The sequence below is a fragment of the Tamandua tetradactyla genome, chromosome 14, assembly GCF_023851605.1.
Source record: "Tamandua tetradactyla isolate mTamTet1 chromosome 14, mTamTet1.pri, whole genome shotgun sequence".
Taxonomy (NCBI): domain Eukaryota; kingdom Metazoa; phylum Chordata; class Mammalia; order Pilosa; family Myrmecophagidae; genus Tamandua; species Tamandua tetradactyla.
This window is the reverse complement of record NC_135340.1, coordinates 78,185,095-78,202,339: the sequence shown is the minus strand read 5'-3', so window position 1 is coordinate 78,202,339 and position 17,245 is coordinate 78,185,095. Positions and strand designations below refer to the sequence as shown.

The following is a 17,245-nucleotide window of genomic DNA, read 5'->3' as shown; positions in this document are numbered from 1 at the left end:
GCCGCCGCAGCTTTGGGAACTCATGGTTCGGCGGGTGCTCGCAGCCGGTCCAGCTGGTCCAGTGTGTCTGGTCACTGACGTGGCCCCAGGAGCTGTTCTGTACTGTTTCTGGTTATTTAGTAGTTCTGGAGGATGAACTAAAACGCGCACGTTGTTAAGCCGCCATCTTGACCTGGAAGTCAGAAATGCCTTCTTTACTTAACCAGCATTCAAGGCCCCCCAGATACTCTCTCTAACATTATGTTGTTTTATTTCCTCTTCAGATTGTTATTCTCTTTGATAATTCTTTCAGCTATGAGCATCCTCTTTTAAAAATACCAGTGATTATTTGAATAAGGTTCTTTTCTCCTAATAGTCTTATTAGCAGCTTGATCAGAAGCACTAGCGCTTTTAATGCTGTTTTGTTTTTACTTATGAATGGAGGTTTTCTTTTTTTTTGTTAGCGTGGAGAAGCGTTGGGGTAGGAGATGCGTGGTTGGAATTGCTGTAGTACTGTTAGGGTTACATTAGGACAGTGATTACCTGGAGACCTGGAAAGGTGATACTGGAGAATGGGAAAAGGGTAAAGAAAGAAATATAGGAAGGTGCCAAAAGTAAATTTTGGGCATTTCAACATTTAGGTGAGAATATGCTCCTTTTGTCTTCTCTCTCCTTCCCTGCATAGCCTTTCCCCATAAAACTCCAAACTCCAATTAGTGTTTGCACTACATTAGGGCTACATTTGGGCTAGAGTATTATTTCATCTATATTATGACTGAAAATTTTTTTGTGCCCTGGTTCTCTGAAAGGCCTGACATTACTACTAATATTTCTAAGAGAGAAAATGTCTTTGCTTTCCAAGTAACTTATAAGCAGATCGTTGGAATATAACCAGTCAGGACTGCCTATAACTCATAACGCTAACCATAAACAGTATACTTTGCTTTTAGAGCTTATCTCTCTCAGTTGTAGAAATTTGGCATGTCATCAAAGTTGTATTCCTGGTTGCTGCTTTAATTCCTGAGATTTTGCACAGATATTATTTTATAATTGATCTTAGATCTTTAGTTGTTGGTGTGGACAGAGCAGCATGTTCAGTGTTTTGGGTGAGGAATAGCATGGAATTCTGGATCCAGCTTCCTCACTTATTACTCAGGTGGACTTAGGCAAATCATTTAAACCTCTCTGGGACTGAGTTTCATTGTATTCCAAGTTGAAATAATAGCTGCTTCATTCATTTTATAGTTTTGGAATATTAAATGAAATAATTTTCAAAAAGTTTGAAAAGCATAAAGCACAATGTGAGTAGTCACTTTTAATAGTGACATAATAGAGAATTGGTCTTTGTAAACTTCAGTATTGGAGTTTTTAAAATTTTTTTCTGAAAAAATACATATGTATATGAATATACATACATGTATATGAATGGTTTTGTTATACTTTTTCTGTTAAAGGAATGTAAGAAGTATGTATCTTTTTGAGCAGTGAAATAAGAATTTAAGGTTGAAATTATGTTTCCTTAGATAAATTAACTTTGAAGATTCCTTGGAAGAACCTTTATGGAGAAGCAGTTGTTGCAACCTTAGAGGGATTATACCTACTTGTTGTCCCTGGAGCAAGTATGTTATTATAGGACCTAACCATTTAGTAACATCACAATGAAATTAAATTGTTACTTGATTTAAGTATTTTAATATATTGAGTAAAGTAGAAGATAATTTAAGTAAACTAATTATATACATATACACACATATATGTACATTTAACATATACAGATACATATCTGTATGTACGTATATTGCAACATTTGTATATAAAATATTTTTATATTATTGGAAAGAATTTCGACCATTTGTTAGATTTATTCTGTTCTCTATTAATAATTATCTTGCAGCTAAAACTTCTTGTTAAATTGAGATGTATTAGGCAGATTTATTTTTTTGAGGAAAAATGAAATGAGGTTTTTTTTAATGTATTGATGCATTAATACATAGATTTAAAGAAAGCTGCAAGGGTAGTTTGGTGGTAGAACTCTTGCCTGCCATGCAGCCGATCCAGGTTTGAGTCCCGGCCTGTACACTCCTCCCCACCCCCCAAAAAACTAACAAATGGTGCTGCAGTATCGGGATAGTAACATGGAAAAAGAATGAAATGTGACCACCACCACCCTACAGCATGCAAAAAAAAAAGCTGAAATTTATTTTTTCCCCTTTTTTCCTTTTGATTTTGAGTCAAAAGTTCTCTCAAAATGTGTGTAAAATAGGTATTTTTTCCTTAGAAATAATAATATTGCAATTTTTAATGAATATTTTAAAGCAATGGTGTTTCTTTATTAGATTTACTTACTATTTTTCAGTTATGACAGCATACCATTAAGAGTGTGGACATTTGGAGAAATTACTTATAATTTCTTGACTATAATACAACCACTGTTTTTATTTTTACATTTTGCTTTCCATACATGATTTTTTGTAGCAGCTCTCATGGTATATATACAACATGGGGCAGTTTTTCTAACTTAGTATTTTATTTACATTTTTGATATGTTTCATAGTGATAATAATTCTCAAAGGCTGTGTGATGTTCCATTTTTGTGCCCTCTGTTGTTTTTTGTTATTACAGTGAGCACTGTATATACCTTCTTAGAAGCATCTTTTCATTCTTTCGTGTTCTTTAGGATACATTACCAGAAATGGGGTTGCTAGATAAAAAGGGTATATTTTATAATCATTGATACTGTACTCCTGAATTAGTTTCTGAAAGCCTTTTTGTCAGTCTGCATTGATGCCACCTGGTATTAGATTTAACATTTTTTTGCCCAAAATATGACTACAAATATAGAATAACTGCAATATTCTGATGTCTTTTCTGCCTTCCCTCTCTCCCTCTTGCCTTAGTACTGACTCTTCTCTCCTCTTACCCTTTTTTATCTTTCTTCTTCCCTTTAACTTCTTTCCCACCCTTCTTTTTTAATATAAGCTTTATGACTTTATAGGAGTCTTAATTTTTTTATAAAACTAATCTCTAAAGAGTGAAAAAGTGTTTTTTTGCTTAAAAAATGATGCACATATAAAAACATAGTGAAACTGAACTCTTCCTGTTTGTTTATTTACTTTATGAATTTGTCTATATATTTTTAGGTATTAAGTATGATCCTGAAAAAGAAGAGAAATCCTTGCAGGATATTAAACAGAAAGAGCTGTCCCGCATTGAAGAAGCCCTTCAAAAAGCAGCAGAGAAAGGTAAAATTGATATTCCTGTATTTTAAATAAACTTAGACATACTTTTAGATATATTTAATGCATAATAAAGATTCTTATTTTGAGCTTTCATATGCTGTCATTCCAAAGAAAGAATCTTCCTTTAGAATCACATCTCAAAATATTGATTATAGATATTTTGATGACTCACATTTAGGAATAATTGTGTTTTTCCATCGTTTTTCTTTTTGCCAGTTTGTTCTGCCCACTTTTCTTAATCAGTGTTTTTTAAAATATGCTACTTTATGAAGACTTTCCACATTGCTATGAGTTCTTGTTTGGCCTAAGATTAATGGTTTGTGTGCATTTTATCTGTGTTCTTATGAGATAATGAGATTAAATGTAGTACTATAGTGAAATGGGAGGGAATGGTGCTATGATTTCATTGCAGACTGTATCTCTTTATATTGTATAAGACATTTTAAAAACATGATTCTTCAGAATTCAACATTTAAAAATTTTGTATTTGTTTTTATCTGAAAATAATTCTGGGAACTATTTTGATTTGGATCATGGTGTAAGAACAAGGATATGATGAAAAAAAGTAGTCTGCAGAGTGATGAGTTGCAGAATTCTTCCAAATCTCTGATTTTTTTCCCTTTTAAGTCAAATCATTCCCCATTTGCTGATTAAAATATTAGTTATTCGCATTTGTCATAATTTCTGTGTCATTTGCAGCATGTATTTCTGTGATAAAGGAAGATGATACCAGAAATGTTAAGGCAATTGTCATACTTTTGGGTCTTTCTTTAAAAATATGGCAAATATTGAGTTAGACATGGTATAAATTATGTGTACATATAAGGTAATTTCGTTACCTGCTTAGGCTGCTGATATTTGAGTCAATAACAAATTCATCTTAAAATAGCTTTCTTATTAGAGTTCTTTGTCAGTGATTACAGTTCTTTTTGTCTCAAATATTTGTCTCAAATATTTTCTCCCTTGTAAAATTACTGATTCTTTTATAAACAGTTACCAAAATACTTAGGATAGAGAGACTACCATAATGGAAGAAGTAAAAAAAGCCTAAAAATTTTTCTCTTTCTGTTTTCACATGTTTCACATATTTCATGTTCTCCTGAAACTTAGGAATTTGTATTTTTAGGAAACCACTTCTTTATTTGCATTATTTATGTACACCAAATAAGGCAAGTTGAGAATTGTTTTGTTTTGTGACATTTCAGTGTGACTATTTCTATTTGGTTTTGGTTTCTTATACTATGTGTCTAAATAGTACTATAAAATGTGAAAGATTTAGAGAGTTCTAGAATTTCATTTCTTTCCTGGGACTATTCATTATAAATATATTTAAATATATATGTATAATCATATTTATCAATTGGTGTATTTCTATATCCTTAGCTATATTGATATACAATATAATTATACATTTATAATTTATAATATTTTTATTAAGTTACATTTTCTCTTCTGAGAAACAAACCCTAAGCTCCTCTTTTTTAAAAAAAACAATTTTTATTGTTTAATATAACCTATATACAAAGCAAAGAAAGAAAGAAGTAATAATTTTCAAAGCATACCTCAGCAGATCCCAGATTTTGTCATGGGCTACCATTCTGTCATCTCAGATTTTTCCTTCTGAGCAGTTAGAAAGAATATAGTGATTCAGCAACAATACTCGTTGGTAATATCCCATTTTCTCTGTTATACTTCCCCCTTCTCCTTTAATTCTTCTCCTAATCGATAGTGGTCTTTGGGCAGTGTTGAGAAGGGGTGTCCACACTGAAGAATCAGGGGATGTAATTACTTGATAATCCTGGAGAGGCTGATCCCTCTTGGGTTTATCTGACCTAGGAACCCTCTGGGAATGATCTGTTCCAGGAAGGCAAACCTAGTGCAGGAAACCTTTATGCGCTATAAAGGTTAAGAATGCCTAGGGCTCAACTTGAGCCTTAGGCATTCTTAAGAGTCAACAGGAGTCATGTTAATTGGGGTTCAGCAAACCATGGCAATTGGCACCGTCTGACTGAAGCTTGCAGAAGAGCAGCCTCCAGAGCAGACTCTTGATTCCATTTGATCTCTCTTGGCCACTGATGCCTTATATTATTACACTTCTTTTCCCCCTTTTGATCAGGAAGACGTTGTCATTCCCATGGTGCCAGGGCCAGACTCATTCCTGGGAGTCATGTCCCGTCCCAGGTTGTCAGATTTTTACTGTGAAATGGCTTGTACCACATGGGGGGAGGGCAGTAATTTTCCTTGTACAGTTTGGCTTAGAGAAAGAGAGAGGCACATCTGTACAACAAAGACGCTTCCTGGAAGCAACTCTTGGGCCTCGTTATGGGTAGTCTTAACTTCTTCCCTATAGAAGTAAGTTTCCTAAGAACAAGCCTCAAAATCCAGGGCTTGACCTATTTTCTTAGGATTCCCCAACAGTAGAGAGGTTCTGTGGTTTCCCAGATGGGGGATTTTAATAGTTCCACATATATATATATATGTTTTTTTTTTCTCCTTCATAGCCACAAGGGACTCTACCAATACTTTTTTTAAATAGTTTTTTTTTAAAAATATTTTTATTGACAAATCTTCACACACATGCAGTCCATACATGGTATGCAATCAGTGGCTCTCAATAACATCAGTTGTGTATTCATCACCATGATCATTTTTAGAACATCTGCATCACTCTAGAAAAAGAAGTAAAAAGAAAAAAGAAAAAACTCATATATCCATACCCCTTGCCCCTCCTTCTCATTGACAGCTAGTATTTCGAGCTACCCTATATTTTTCCCTTATCCCACCTATTATTTATTTATTTATCCATATTTTTTTTACCCATCTGTCCATACTTTGGATAAAAGGAGCATCAAACACAAGGTTTTCACAATCACACAGTCACATTGTAAAAATTATATTGTTATACAGTTGTCTCCAGGAATCAGGGCTACTGGAACACAGCTTGACAGTTTCAGGTACTTCCCTCTAGTGACTCCAGTACACCATAAACTAAAACGGGATATCTATATAATACATAAGAATAACCTCCAGGATAACTTCTCGACTGTTTGAAATCTCTCATCCCCTGAAATTTTATTTTGTCTCATTTTTCTCTCCCCTTTTGGTCAAGAAGAAGCCTTTTTCAGTCCCTTAATACTGGGTCCCAGGTCATCCAGGGAGTTCTGTCCTACTTTGCCAGGGAGATTTACACCCTTGGGGGTCATATCCCACGTAGGAGGGAAGGCAGTAAATTCACCTGCCAAATTGGCATAGAGAGAGAGGCCATTTAAGAGCAATAAAAGAGGTTCTCTGGGGATCACTCTTAGGCATAATTATAAGTAGTCCTAGCTTGTCCTTTACAGGAATACGTTTCATAGGAGTGAACCTCAAGATAGAGGGCTCAACCTATTGATTTGCTTGTCCTCACTGCTTGCGAGAATATCAGAGTTCTCCAGATGGGGAAATGGAATATTTCCCTCTTTTCTCCCCAGTCCCCTAAGGGGACTTTGCAAATACTTTTTTATTCATTGCCCAAATTACTCTGGGATATATTGGGGCGGCACACTAACCTGGACAAGCCAACAAAATCTCACGCTCTATTCAAGATACCCTGTACTTACGGTGTTCAGCTGAACTAACCATGCAAGTTAAATTAGGTAATGAGTTACCCAAAATACAAATTTTGTACCAAATAAACATCTCTCCCTTTGGTATCACTTAGAAGTTGAAATTTTAAAATATGGGTGATATCATCCTTTACCCTGTATTCTGATAAACCCCACTTCTATCCAGATCAGCTTCCTTCATATCTCTGGTTGAAGTCTGATCCCTTTCTCAACATCATAAACAGTTCCTGTATGGGGCTTCAGAGTTCTAACTCTGAGTCTCAGGTGTCATATAAGTATGACCGGATTCCATCATATAAATGTATCACCATTTGCCCTTGTACTCTATAGTCGTTGTATCCCTCTGCTCCCTCCATCTGTTGGGTATCATGGATAATGTCCAAAATAAACAAACCGTGTCTTACATTATCTTTGGTTGTATAGTCAGTAGCACTCTTGATTTTAGACAGTTTTCATTGACCCGTAATGACAAAGAACCAGCAAACAGCATCATCAGATATTGAATCCTAACTGCCCTTTATCACTTGTCCCTTTCCTGCCCTCAGTTAGTTATCCCTGGTAGTGTTGTGGTATTGCTGATGTTTTCCTTTCAACAATTGGATATAGCATGCACTTTTAGTACCCCCCTCCCCCATATCCCTCTACTATCGACTCTTTGTACATTATGGAACCATTGAGATAGTTCATGTGAGAACTTAGTTATAATTGTAAATCTAATCATTGGGAGATATGGCACCATACATCCCATTTCAATCATAATTATCTTCACTGTGGCTAATTAGTTATCACTACTGTCTGTTCCCTTGCATTTAGATTCAGCCTCTCTGGGTAATCTTTCCTCCATCTCTAGCTTTTTTGTACCTCTAAGTCTACTATGTTCAACAGTGTAACCTCTGAGATTACATCTATCAGAGTCATAGTAACGAAATCATACAGTATTTGACCTTTTGTGACTGATTTATTTCATTCAGCATTATGTGCTCAAGGTTCATCCACTTTGTCATATGATTCAGGATACCATTTCTTCTCAGTGCTGCATAATATTCTATTTTATGCATATACCACATTTTGTTTATCCACTTATCTGTTGATGGACACTTGGATTATTTCCATCTCCTGGCAACTGTGTATAGTACTGCTGTGAGCATCAGTGTGCAGGTGTGTCTGTTCTTGTCACTGCCCTCAGCTGTTCTGGGTATATACTGAGTATTGGTATTGCTGGGTCATAGGGCAACTCAATATTTAATTTTCTGAGGAATTGCCATACTGTCTTCTGTAGTAGCTACACCATTATACGTTCCCACCAACAGTGACTAAGTGTTCCTATTTCTCCACATTCTCTCCGTTTTTATTTCCTGTTTGTTTAATAGCACCCATTCTTATAGGCGTGAGGTGATATCTTATTGTTGTTTTGTCTTGATTTGCATTTCCCTTGAGAATCTCTTCATGTGATTTTTTTTTTGTATGTTGTATGGTCACATTTCATTCTTTTTGCGTGTGAGTATCCCGTTATTGCAGCACCATTTGTTGAATTTTTGTTTGTTTGACTTTTGTTTGTTTGTTTTTGGGAAGTGCACGGGCTAAGAATTGAACTTGAATTTCCCACGTGGCGAGAATTCTATCACTGAACTACCCTTGCACCCCTTCATTTGCTTTTTAGCTGTCTGTATTTGCTCTTCAGAAAAATGTTTATTGATATCTTCTGCCTGTTTTATAATTGGGTTGTCTGCTCTTTTGTTGTTGAGCTGTGTAATTTATGTACATAGAATATCGAACCTTTATCTGATGTGAGGTTTCCAAATATTTTCTCCCATTGGCTGCCTCTTTACCTTTTACAAGTCCTTTGAGGCACAGAAACTTTTGATCTGAAGGAATTCCTGTTTGTCTGTTTTTTCTTTTGCTGCTTGTGCTTTTGGTGTAAAGTTTAAGAAGCTACCTCCTATTACTAGATCTTTAAGATGTTTCCCTGCATTTTCTTTTAAAAGTTTTATGGTACTGGCTCTTACATTTAGGTCTGTAATCCATTTTGAATTAATTTTTATATAGAGTATAAGGTGGAATCTTTTCTTTTTTTGGCTGTTGATATCCAATTCTCCCAGGCCCATTTATTGAAAAGACTGTTCTGTCCCAGTTCGTTGGATTTGGGGGCCTTATCAAAGATCAAATGTCCATAAATTTGGTAGTCTGTTTTTGTACTCCCGACTATGTTTCATGAGTCGATACTTTTATGTTTGTGCCAATACTGTGCTGTCTTGACTACTGTGGCTTTATAGTATCCTTTAAAGTCAGGAAGTGATAGTCCTCCCACTTTGCTCTTCTTCTTTAAGACATCCTTAGCTATTCGGTGTCTCTTTCCCTTCCGTATAAATTTGATACCCAGCTTTTCCAAGTCTTCAGTGTACCATGTTGGGATTTTGATTGGTATTGCATTGAATTTGTAGATCAGTTTGAGTAGAATTGACATCTAGATGACATCGAATGTTTCTATCCATGAGCACAGAGTGTCTTTCCATCTATTTAGGTCTTTTTTATTTTATTATTTTTTTTTTTTAGCAATTTTTATAATTTTCTGTATATAAGTCCTTGACATCCCTGGTTAGGCTTATTCCTAGATACATAATTCTTCTGGTCAGTATTTTGAGTGGAATTTCTTTCTTAATTGTCCCCTCAGATATGTCATTGCTTAAGTATAGAACTGTTACTGTTTTTTTGTACATTAATCATGTATCTTGACACTTTACTGAATTTGTTTATTAGCTCAAGTACCTTTGCTGTAGATTTCTCAGATTTTCTAAATATAGGATCATGTCATTTGCAAATAAAGTTTTACTTCTTCCTTTCCTATTTGGATGCCTTTTATTTCTTTCTCCTGTCTAATGGCTCCAGCTAGGACTTCGAATACAGTGATGAATAATAGTTGTGACAGTGGGAATCCTTGTCTTGTTCCTGATCTTAGGGGGAGTGCTTTCATTTTCTCAGCATTAAGTGTGATTTTGGCTCTGGGTTTTTAATTTAATATCATGAAAATGAAATTTATGTTTTGAAAGATTCAAAATGGTGTCACTGAATATTTCTTTAGAAAAAATGGTTTTTAATAGCATCCAGTGTACTGTTACATGATTTCTAATTATTTGAATTAAATTTAAGCATATTTTACTTGTGAAATTAAAGGTGTCTTTTAAATGCTTTCCACTTTGGTTATTGCTGCCATGTGGATGCAGGCACACATTCAGGGGAGTTCATATATGGCTTGGAAAACATTGTTTACAAGGACATCAAGCCTGGTGGGTATGCATGGTCAATTATATTCAGCTATATAAAAATTATATTCTTATCTATGCTTGCGCTTTTAATGAAACCCATTGGATGGGGTACCATCCTTTTAGATAATATGGAAATGTAATTCATGTTTTTTCCCTTTATCATCATTTTGTTTCTTTATTTTCTCCAGCCATTTATTCATTCACTAAATATTCATGTGTCGGAAGCATTATGCTGGATGCTGGCTGTTTATGGGGTAAAACAGAAATGCTCCACTGCCTTTGTGAAGCTTATGCAATTTGACTTTTAGATAATTTTCAAATCTGGACAGCCTTTTTAATATAAGTTCTACAGTACTGTGGTTTCTCAACTAAGCAATTCCTCTCCTGTAGAAGTGACTTCAAACTTGAAAAAAGCAATGAAACATATTAAAGTGAAACTTTATTCAGAACCTTAAGCATCTAAGCCTTCTTTCATCGTCCCTGATTTACCTCACTTCTATAAACTCCTGGGGCACTCTAGACTACTAGTGCGATCATCTGATTGCAGGTTGAGATTTGAAGCCTCACAAAAGGTAAATTTGAAGGCTGACTGCTTTAGGATTTACAATAGGAATCTTTTATATCTATGAAATTTACTAAGTAGGTTTAAATAGTAATTTTTTATTAAAAATAATTTGATTTGTTAAATTTTATTGTTTTATATATATTTTTAAGGAGATTATTGTATTATCATAGTCACGCTTAAATTTGTTTTCATGGCAAATGGTCGGTATCTTGAAACTTAGACAATAATTATGTTGGAGCTTCTTCTGATGGAAACTTTTGACAAATGGAAGAAGAATTTGCATGACAGATTTCACAGAATTGAGTGGAAATACCCTGAAAGAGTTTCCTGTTTAACAAATCTGTCCCTTTATATAGCCACAGTAAGTTGGCTATATTAATTTGTCTTATAGTTACTTTGTTTAATTTAAGATAGCATGGAAATATTTATGGCTCACTGTCCAGTTTTGTAGGTTATAATTAATCCAAGCACCAAGACACAAGTTAACTTCAGTGGCTCATTTAAATACCTAGCAAAATCATCTGGCAGCATTATTAAAAAGAAACACAACACACAGTGGTCATTGTGAAGGAAAACCTAACTGATTCAGAGCTTCCTTTTTTTTTTAAAGATATAATAGCTTGAGTAGAAAACTAGGCCCAAAGTATTGACAATTCTGAAATAAGAATAATTTAGTTGATGATATCTTCTTTCAGTTGGCTAAGACTTTAATGTGTAATTCATGATTACTTCCTCTTTTCAGTTTACAGGTATATATTTTTTTCCTCATATAATTTCAGGTTTTTTTTTAAAATTAAAAAAAAATTTCAACAGTGGTTCTCAAAAAGCCAAAATTAAGTTCATAATGATAATAAGGCATTCTTTGCTTTTTTATTCCACTGTTGACGTTTGCATTGGTGATACAGAAGTATGGGGGTAAAATTCCTGATGCTTTAGCAAGAATCAACCTAATTGCACCAACCTAATTGCTGATAGCCACCAATTGTATTCTTTGCCACCAAGCACTCTCAGGAAAAAAAAATCCAGTTTGATGAAGCAATAAAGTGTTAATGAATTTCAACCCTTGAGATATGTCTTTTACATATTCTGTGTGACAAAATAGGAGGTATACATAAATATTGCTAAAGTAGGATGGTTGTTTCTAGGAAGAACACTTGTGTGGATGTTTGAGTTGTTGGCTGAACTAGCTGGTCTTCATGGAATGCCATTTTTATTTGGAAGAATGACCAACAGACCATTATTCAGATTTGGTGTTTGATAGGTGCTTCAAGTAAATAATGTTACAAAAACACAACTGACATTATTTGTTGGCAATACAAAAATCTGAGATTTTGAACAAAAATTAGAATTTTGGAAAACTTTCATTTGTCACACTGAGCTTGACAGCTTCCCAATACCTACAGACTTTACTGGTGATAATGGTGATGAGATTAACAAGTGTGATTTTTGATATTAAATAATGAAAACAACATAACGAGATCTGCATAATTTAGTGAACCAAGGTTTCCCAGTGACCAATACATGATGTTAAAAAATGATGTGTATGTAAAAGTTCTATTCAAAGTGCAAGAGATAACAATTCATTTTAATGTAACAGGACAAAATGATTCATTGATATGGTTTCAGATGCCATAATACAGCTAACCTTCAAGAGACTACAATTTGTTGAATATGAGTATAGTTATCAAAGAAGAATATCCATAAGCACATAAAAAGGCTATGAAAGTCCTTCTTTTCAGTCATCCGGAGTAAGAGCAGATTTTCTTTATCTACTTTAACCAAAATAACAGTTCTCAACGGATGGAAGGCAGAAGCAGATAGATGAATCCAGCCTCCTCCTATTAAGCCAGGCATTAAAGAAATTTGTAAACTGTAAAATCATACCACTTTTTTTCATTAAACTTTTTTGTTTGGAAAATATAGTTATTTTTCATAAATACATATTATGTTTATCATATAGTGACTTATTGTTATTTAAAAATGATTAAATAAATAAGTACTTAAAAAATTTCTCATTTTGATTTCTGATATGGTAAATATCTATAGATATAGCCCACATAAATAGAAAGTTTTTTAGGGTCTTCAATTTTTAAATGCTTAACAAGTCCCTGAGACCAAAATGTTTGAGAACTGCTTTAATGATTGTGATTATAAATTTATTTTTAATCAGATTAATTGTAAACTTTTTCTAAAGAATTATATAGCACTTGGATTAGATTTTTGAGATGACTTAGGTTTATACATGGGACATATGACATTGAGATCAAAGATACAACAATGGTCTAGAACAATTGTGAAGCCAGAGAGAGAATAGTAGGTGAAGTACAAAGAGCAAGTTATGGTAGAATCTAAACCCAGTCTGCAGAATCTCTATTTCTAAAACCTGTTTTAGCCTAGTGGCATGGTTGTTAGGGCTAGGCTGGGCTTTCTTATTTGTTTTCAAATTCTTTTTCTTTAAGAAGTTAGCTTTTTTTTAAGTGGTTAATTTATGAATGAGATTAACTCAGAGACTGCTGCTGTGGCAAGAGTAATTGATAATAGTAACATCCAGATCCTGTTATATATTTATTAGATTTATTTAAATAGTCTTAAAATTGAGGGTTTTTTTATTGTAGTCCAGGATTTGGTTCTTAAGATTTATTTTAGTTTCGGCACAGTTTGCTTTACATGTCAGGGGAGAACAAATTTAAAATATTGAGCTAAATTTCATGTATAGTCTCAAATATATGTAACAATTGAGTTTATATATTCTGTTGTAATGCTAAAAGTGGATTCTTTAATTTATTTGAATAGATACCTGTTGTATGCTTTGTGCTCAGATGTTGAGTAATTCCTGTCCTAATGCAACCTCCAGCCTGGTGGCAAAATAATTCTGCAAATACTTCAGAACCGTGTAATCACTGCTTAAGAAGTCATGGAAGGTGCAAGGATAGGTAGTCCTGGAGCTGCTTAGAGGAGTCAAGGAAGGCTTCACAAAGGCAGTAGTGCTGGACCTGAGATTTGGAAGCCTTCTAAAAATTTGCCTTCAGGGAGGGCAACCCATGCTCAGGAAGTGATAGACATTAGGCATTAGAAAATATGACTTATTCTGGTGTAAATAGTATTTCTGTAGTATCCAGTGCAAGGGTAAGTGGTAGGAGATAGAATGTTACAGGGAGGTAGCGAGCCGATCATGAAAGGACCTTCTGTGTCATATAAACACATTTTGATTTTATCTGATAGGATCAGAAAGCATTGAAAGAATTTAGAGCTCTGGGGGTGCAAGGATAGTTCAGTGGTAGAATTCCCACCTGCTGTGTGGGAGACCTGGGTTTGATTCTTGGCCCATACACTCCCCCCAAAAAACAAACAAGCAAACAAAGAAAGAAACACTAACAAACAAACCAGAATTCAACAAATGGTACTGCAGTAATGGAATACTCACATGGAAAGAAAATGAAATGTGACCCCGCCATATAGCATATTAAAAAAATAATTTAGAGCTCTGGTTAGTATTTTAGAAGAGATCAGTATGGGTAGTGGTAAGAAGGGCATTTAGCAGAAGGGGAGGGTGGAGACCAGAGGCAGGGAGACCACACAGAGAGGAGATGATACCTAGTAGGCAGTTGAATATAAAGATTTGGAACTTGGATAAAACAGGTGTTGGTTAATGCCATGAGGTGAAGGGGTACTAAACAAAAGAGAATTGGATCTTTAAGGGAATTATTAAACTAATTTTAACATGTAAGTCATATTTTTTTTGCTTTTTTTATAATTTTTATATTCTGAAGTCATTGAGGAATTTTGCTTGCTAGCCAAATCATCTAGAGAATGTCATGGTTGGTAACCTACTCATTCATTTCATTTGTGTCCCTGTGTTTCCACCATACATTTACAAAACCTTTCTCTGAAAATTTAATAGTCTGTCATTATTACATTTCCAACATTTTGTTAGTATATTGAAATTAAAGTGAAACTTGGTATTATAAAAGTCATAAATATTTAAGAGTATTTCATATGGATATTTTACCAAATATTGGTATAATTGTTATCAGTTGAGTTATTTTCTAGATGAAAGAAAGTTATTCTGTATAAACAGGATGTTTATACAGAAAGTTATTCTGTATGATCATGCTGGAAATGTGTTTATATTGTGTTTATATTGAAGTAACAGTTCAGTTTAGAATAAGATTAAGTGCATTGGACGAAAATTTGATGTCAGGAAAAATTCTCTTGTTTTCTTTTCTGTCCTCTTGTCTGCTAACTTGAATTTTATCCTTTTCTCACTAAAATGCTTCCACTGAGAAGGACGTAAACGTAAAAAGCACAAAAAACATTTTAGGAAACCTTTTAAAGGTCTTGATCGCTCAAAAGGTAGGTAAAAGTAGCTTTTTATGCTATGTGTTACTTCTACACATTGCCACTTGATAATAGTTTGGAAGGTAAAATGAATATTGGGTTACAATGTAACTTCAAAAATAAGTTTCAAATTGGAAATTCATATTAAATATAAATAAAATGAGGACACTAGAATAGGCTGCCATTTCCATTTTGTAGTGCCTTAGCTATCTTTCGGTCATTGATTGATTATAAGGTATGTGAGAATTTCAACTCTTCAGCTAGTATTTTTCTTTTTTTTTAAATAGATAAGCCAAAGGAAGCCAAAAAAGATACGTTTTTGGAAAAACTGGCAACTCAAGTAATAAAAAATGTACAAGTGAAAATCACAGACATTCACATTAAATATGAAGATGATGTAAGTAATTTCAGTTTACTTGGTTTAACTTAGTAATAAATATGTATCTTATATCAATTCTCAGTATGTCCATATAGATGGATTATCCATGGCTTGATTATCCATAGCTAGTTTTGCATCCAAGATTGTTTTTTTTTTTTCTGATGAGTATACCACCATAACTCCTTTCCTGTATTAAGTTAGTCTCATTGGACATTTATGTGTATAAATATACCATAAAATCTACATATCCTCCTTTCTGAAGCTAATGTAAGAGGTTTGGGATTGCCTTCTATTATTTATTTTTCCTTTTATTTAATGTCTTAAGACTCAGAGCATCATAACTTTAAAGAATCTGTATTCTCCTTTTACTGCTAAAAAAATCTAGTTCCAAGTGGTGATGACATAATGAACGGTAATGATAGGCAGCAGAGAGGCAGTGAGGGGACTAGAACACTGGTCACTTGAGTGTCATGCCATTCTTTTTTCCTTCTGTCAAACTGAATTGAATACCCACAACTACTGAAGCACAGAAGTGCAGCAGTATATTTGGAAAACAAACTTCATTTATAAACAAAAAATCAACAGCCATCAATTAAGAACTTTTTCATTGATTTATTTTTGTTAAAATGTAATAACAATTTTGAAACATACCATGCCTTGCTATGTTTTCAAGTTTGAAATATACAGAGTAATCCTTGAATTTTTTTTGTTTACCTGAGAAATTGGAAATGTAATTCTATCTCTGCCAAGTGTTTGTGCTCTTTTTTTGTTTTTGTTTATTTACTTTACGTTTGGATTGAATTAAAGGAATACTGACATATGTAGAGTTTATTTTCCTTTCTTCAGTAAATTCTTGATATAACTTACTGTTCGGTGAGACATATGCCTAGCTTTTTAAAATATACAATCTCTGTCTTGAACTAACATTATCTCTTGGTGGAGTCATTAAGCTGAATTTTGTTAATAAAATTCTTTTTTTTATCTAAATCTTGTTTATAACAGCGTTAGGAGAATAAGATCCAGTTAACATGTTATAGAAGTGAAGGAATTATCATTAAAACTAATGGCATGTTGGTGAATGACGTCAGTTTGAACCTAAGCTTTTTACTGATCAGTACACTTGTTAAAGTACATTATTTCTTGCCCTTTAACAATAACAACAACAACAGCAATACAGAGAAGACCTAAATAAATGGCAAGACAGTCCATGTTCGTGGATAATAGGTAAATATTATTAAGATGTCAGTACTATCTGAAGTGACCTACAGATTCAACACAATATCTGTCAAAGTCCCAGCAGCAATTTTTGCAGGAATGGAAAAGTTGATTCCTCAAATTCATATGGAATCACAAGGGGCCCCAAAGAGCCAAATCAGTATTGCAAAAGAAGAACCAAGTTGGAGGTTCCCCCTTCCCGATTTAAAAACTTACTACAAAGCCACAATAATTAAAACAGTGTGTTACTCGCATAAAGTTAGACATATAGACCAATAAAATAAAATTGGTAGTTCAGAAATAAGCCTGTACATCTGTGGCAAACTGATTTTTTGACAGGTGTGCTAAGTACATTAATTGAGGAAAGAATGGTATCTTCAAATCATGATGGGAAATTTGGATATCAACTTGCAAAAGATTTAAGTTGAATACTGTTACACACCATATACAAAATTAATTATAAATGCATTAAGGACTTAAATACAATAGCTAAAACCATATTCTCAGAAGAACGTGAGATTTTGATTGGGTCTGTCTTTTTAAATATGACACCAAAAGCACAAACAACAAAGGAAAAAATAGATAAAATGGGCTTCATCAAAATTAAAAACTTTTTTACATCTAAGGTCACTGTCAAGAAAGTGAAAAGACAATCCACAGAG

The 17,245-nt window shown here is 33.8% G+C and overlaps 1 protein-coding gene across 2 annotated transcripts in view; it reads left to right on the top strand.

Moving 5' to 3' along the window:
- VPS13C (vacuolar protein sorting 13 homolog C) overlaps window positions 1-17,245 on the top strand; it is a 227,916-nt gene that overhangs the window by 25,544 nt on the left and 185,127 nt on the right. For both annotated transcript variants that reach the window (XM_077128091.1, XM_077128092.1), the window contains exons 4-6: window positions 1,503-1,598; window positions 3,120-3,221; window positions 15,277-15,386. In XM_077128091.1, the coding sequence (XP_076984206.1) occupies window positions 1,503-1,598; window positions 3,120-3,221; window positions 15,277-15,386 (308 nt within the window). The remainder of the gene's footprint in view (window positions 1-1,502; window positions 1,599-3,119; window positions 3,222-15,276; window positions 15,387-17,245) is intronic.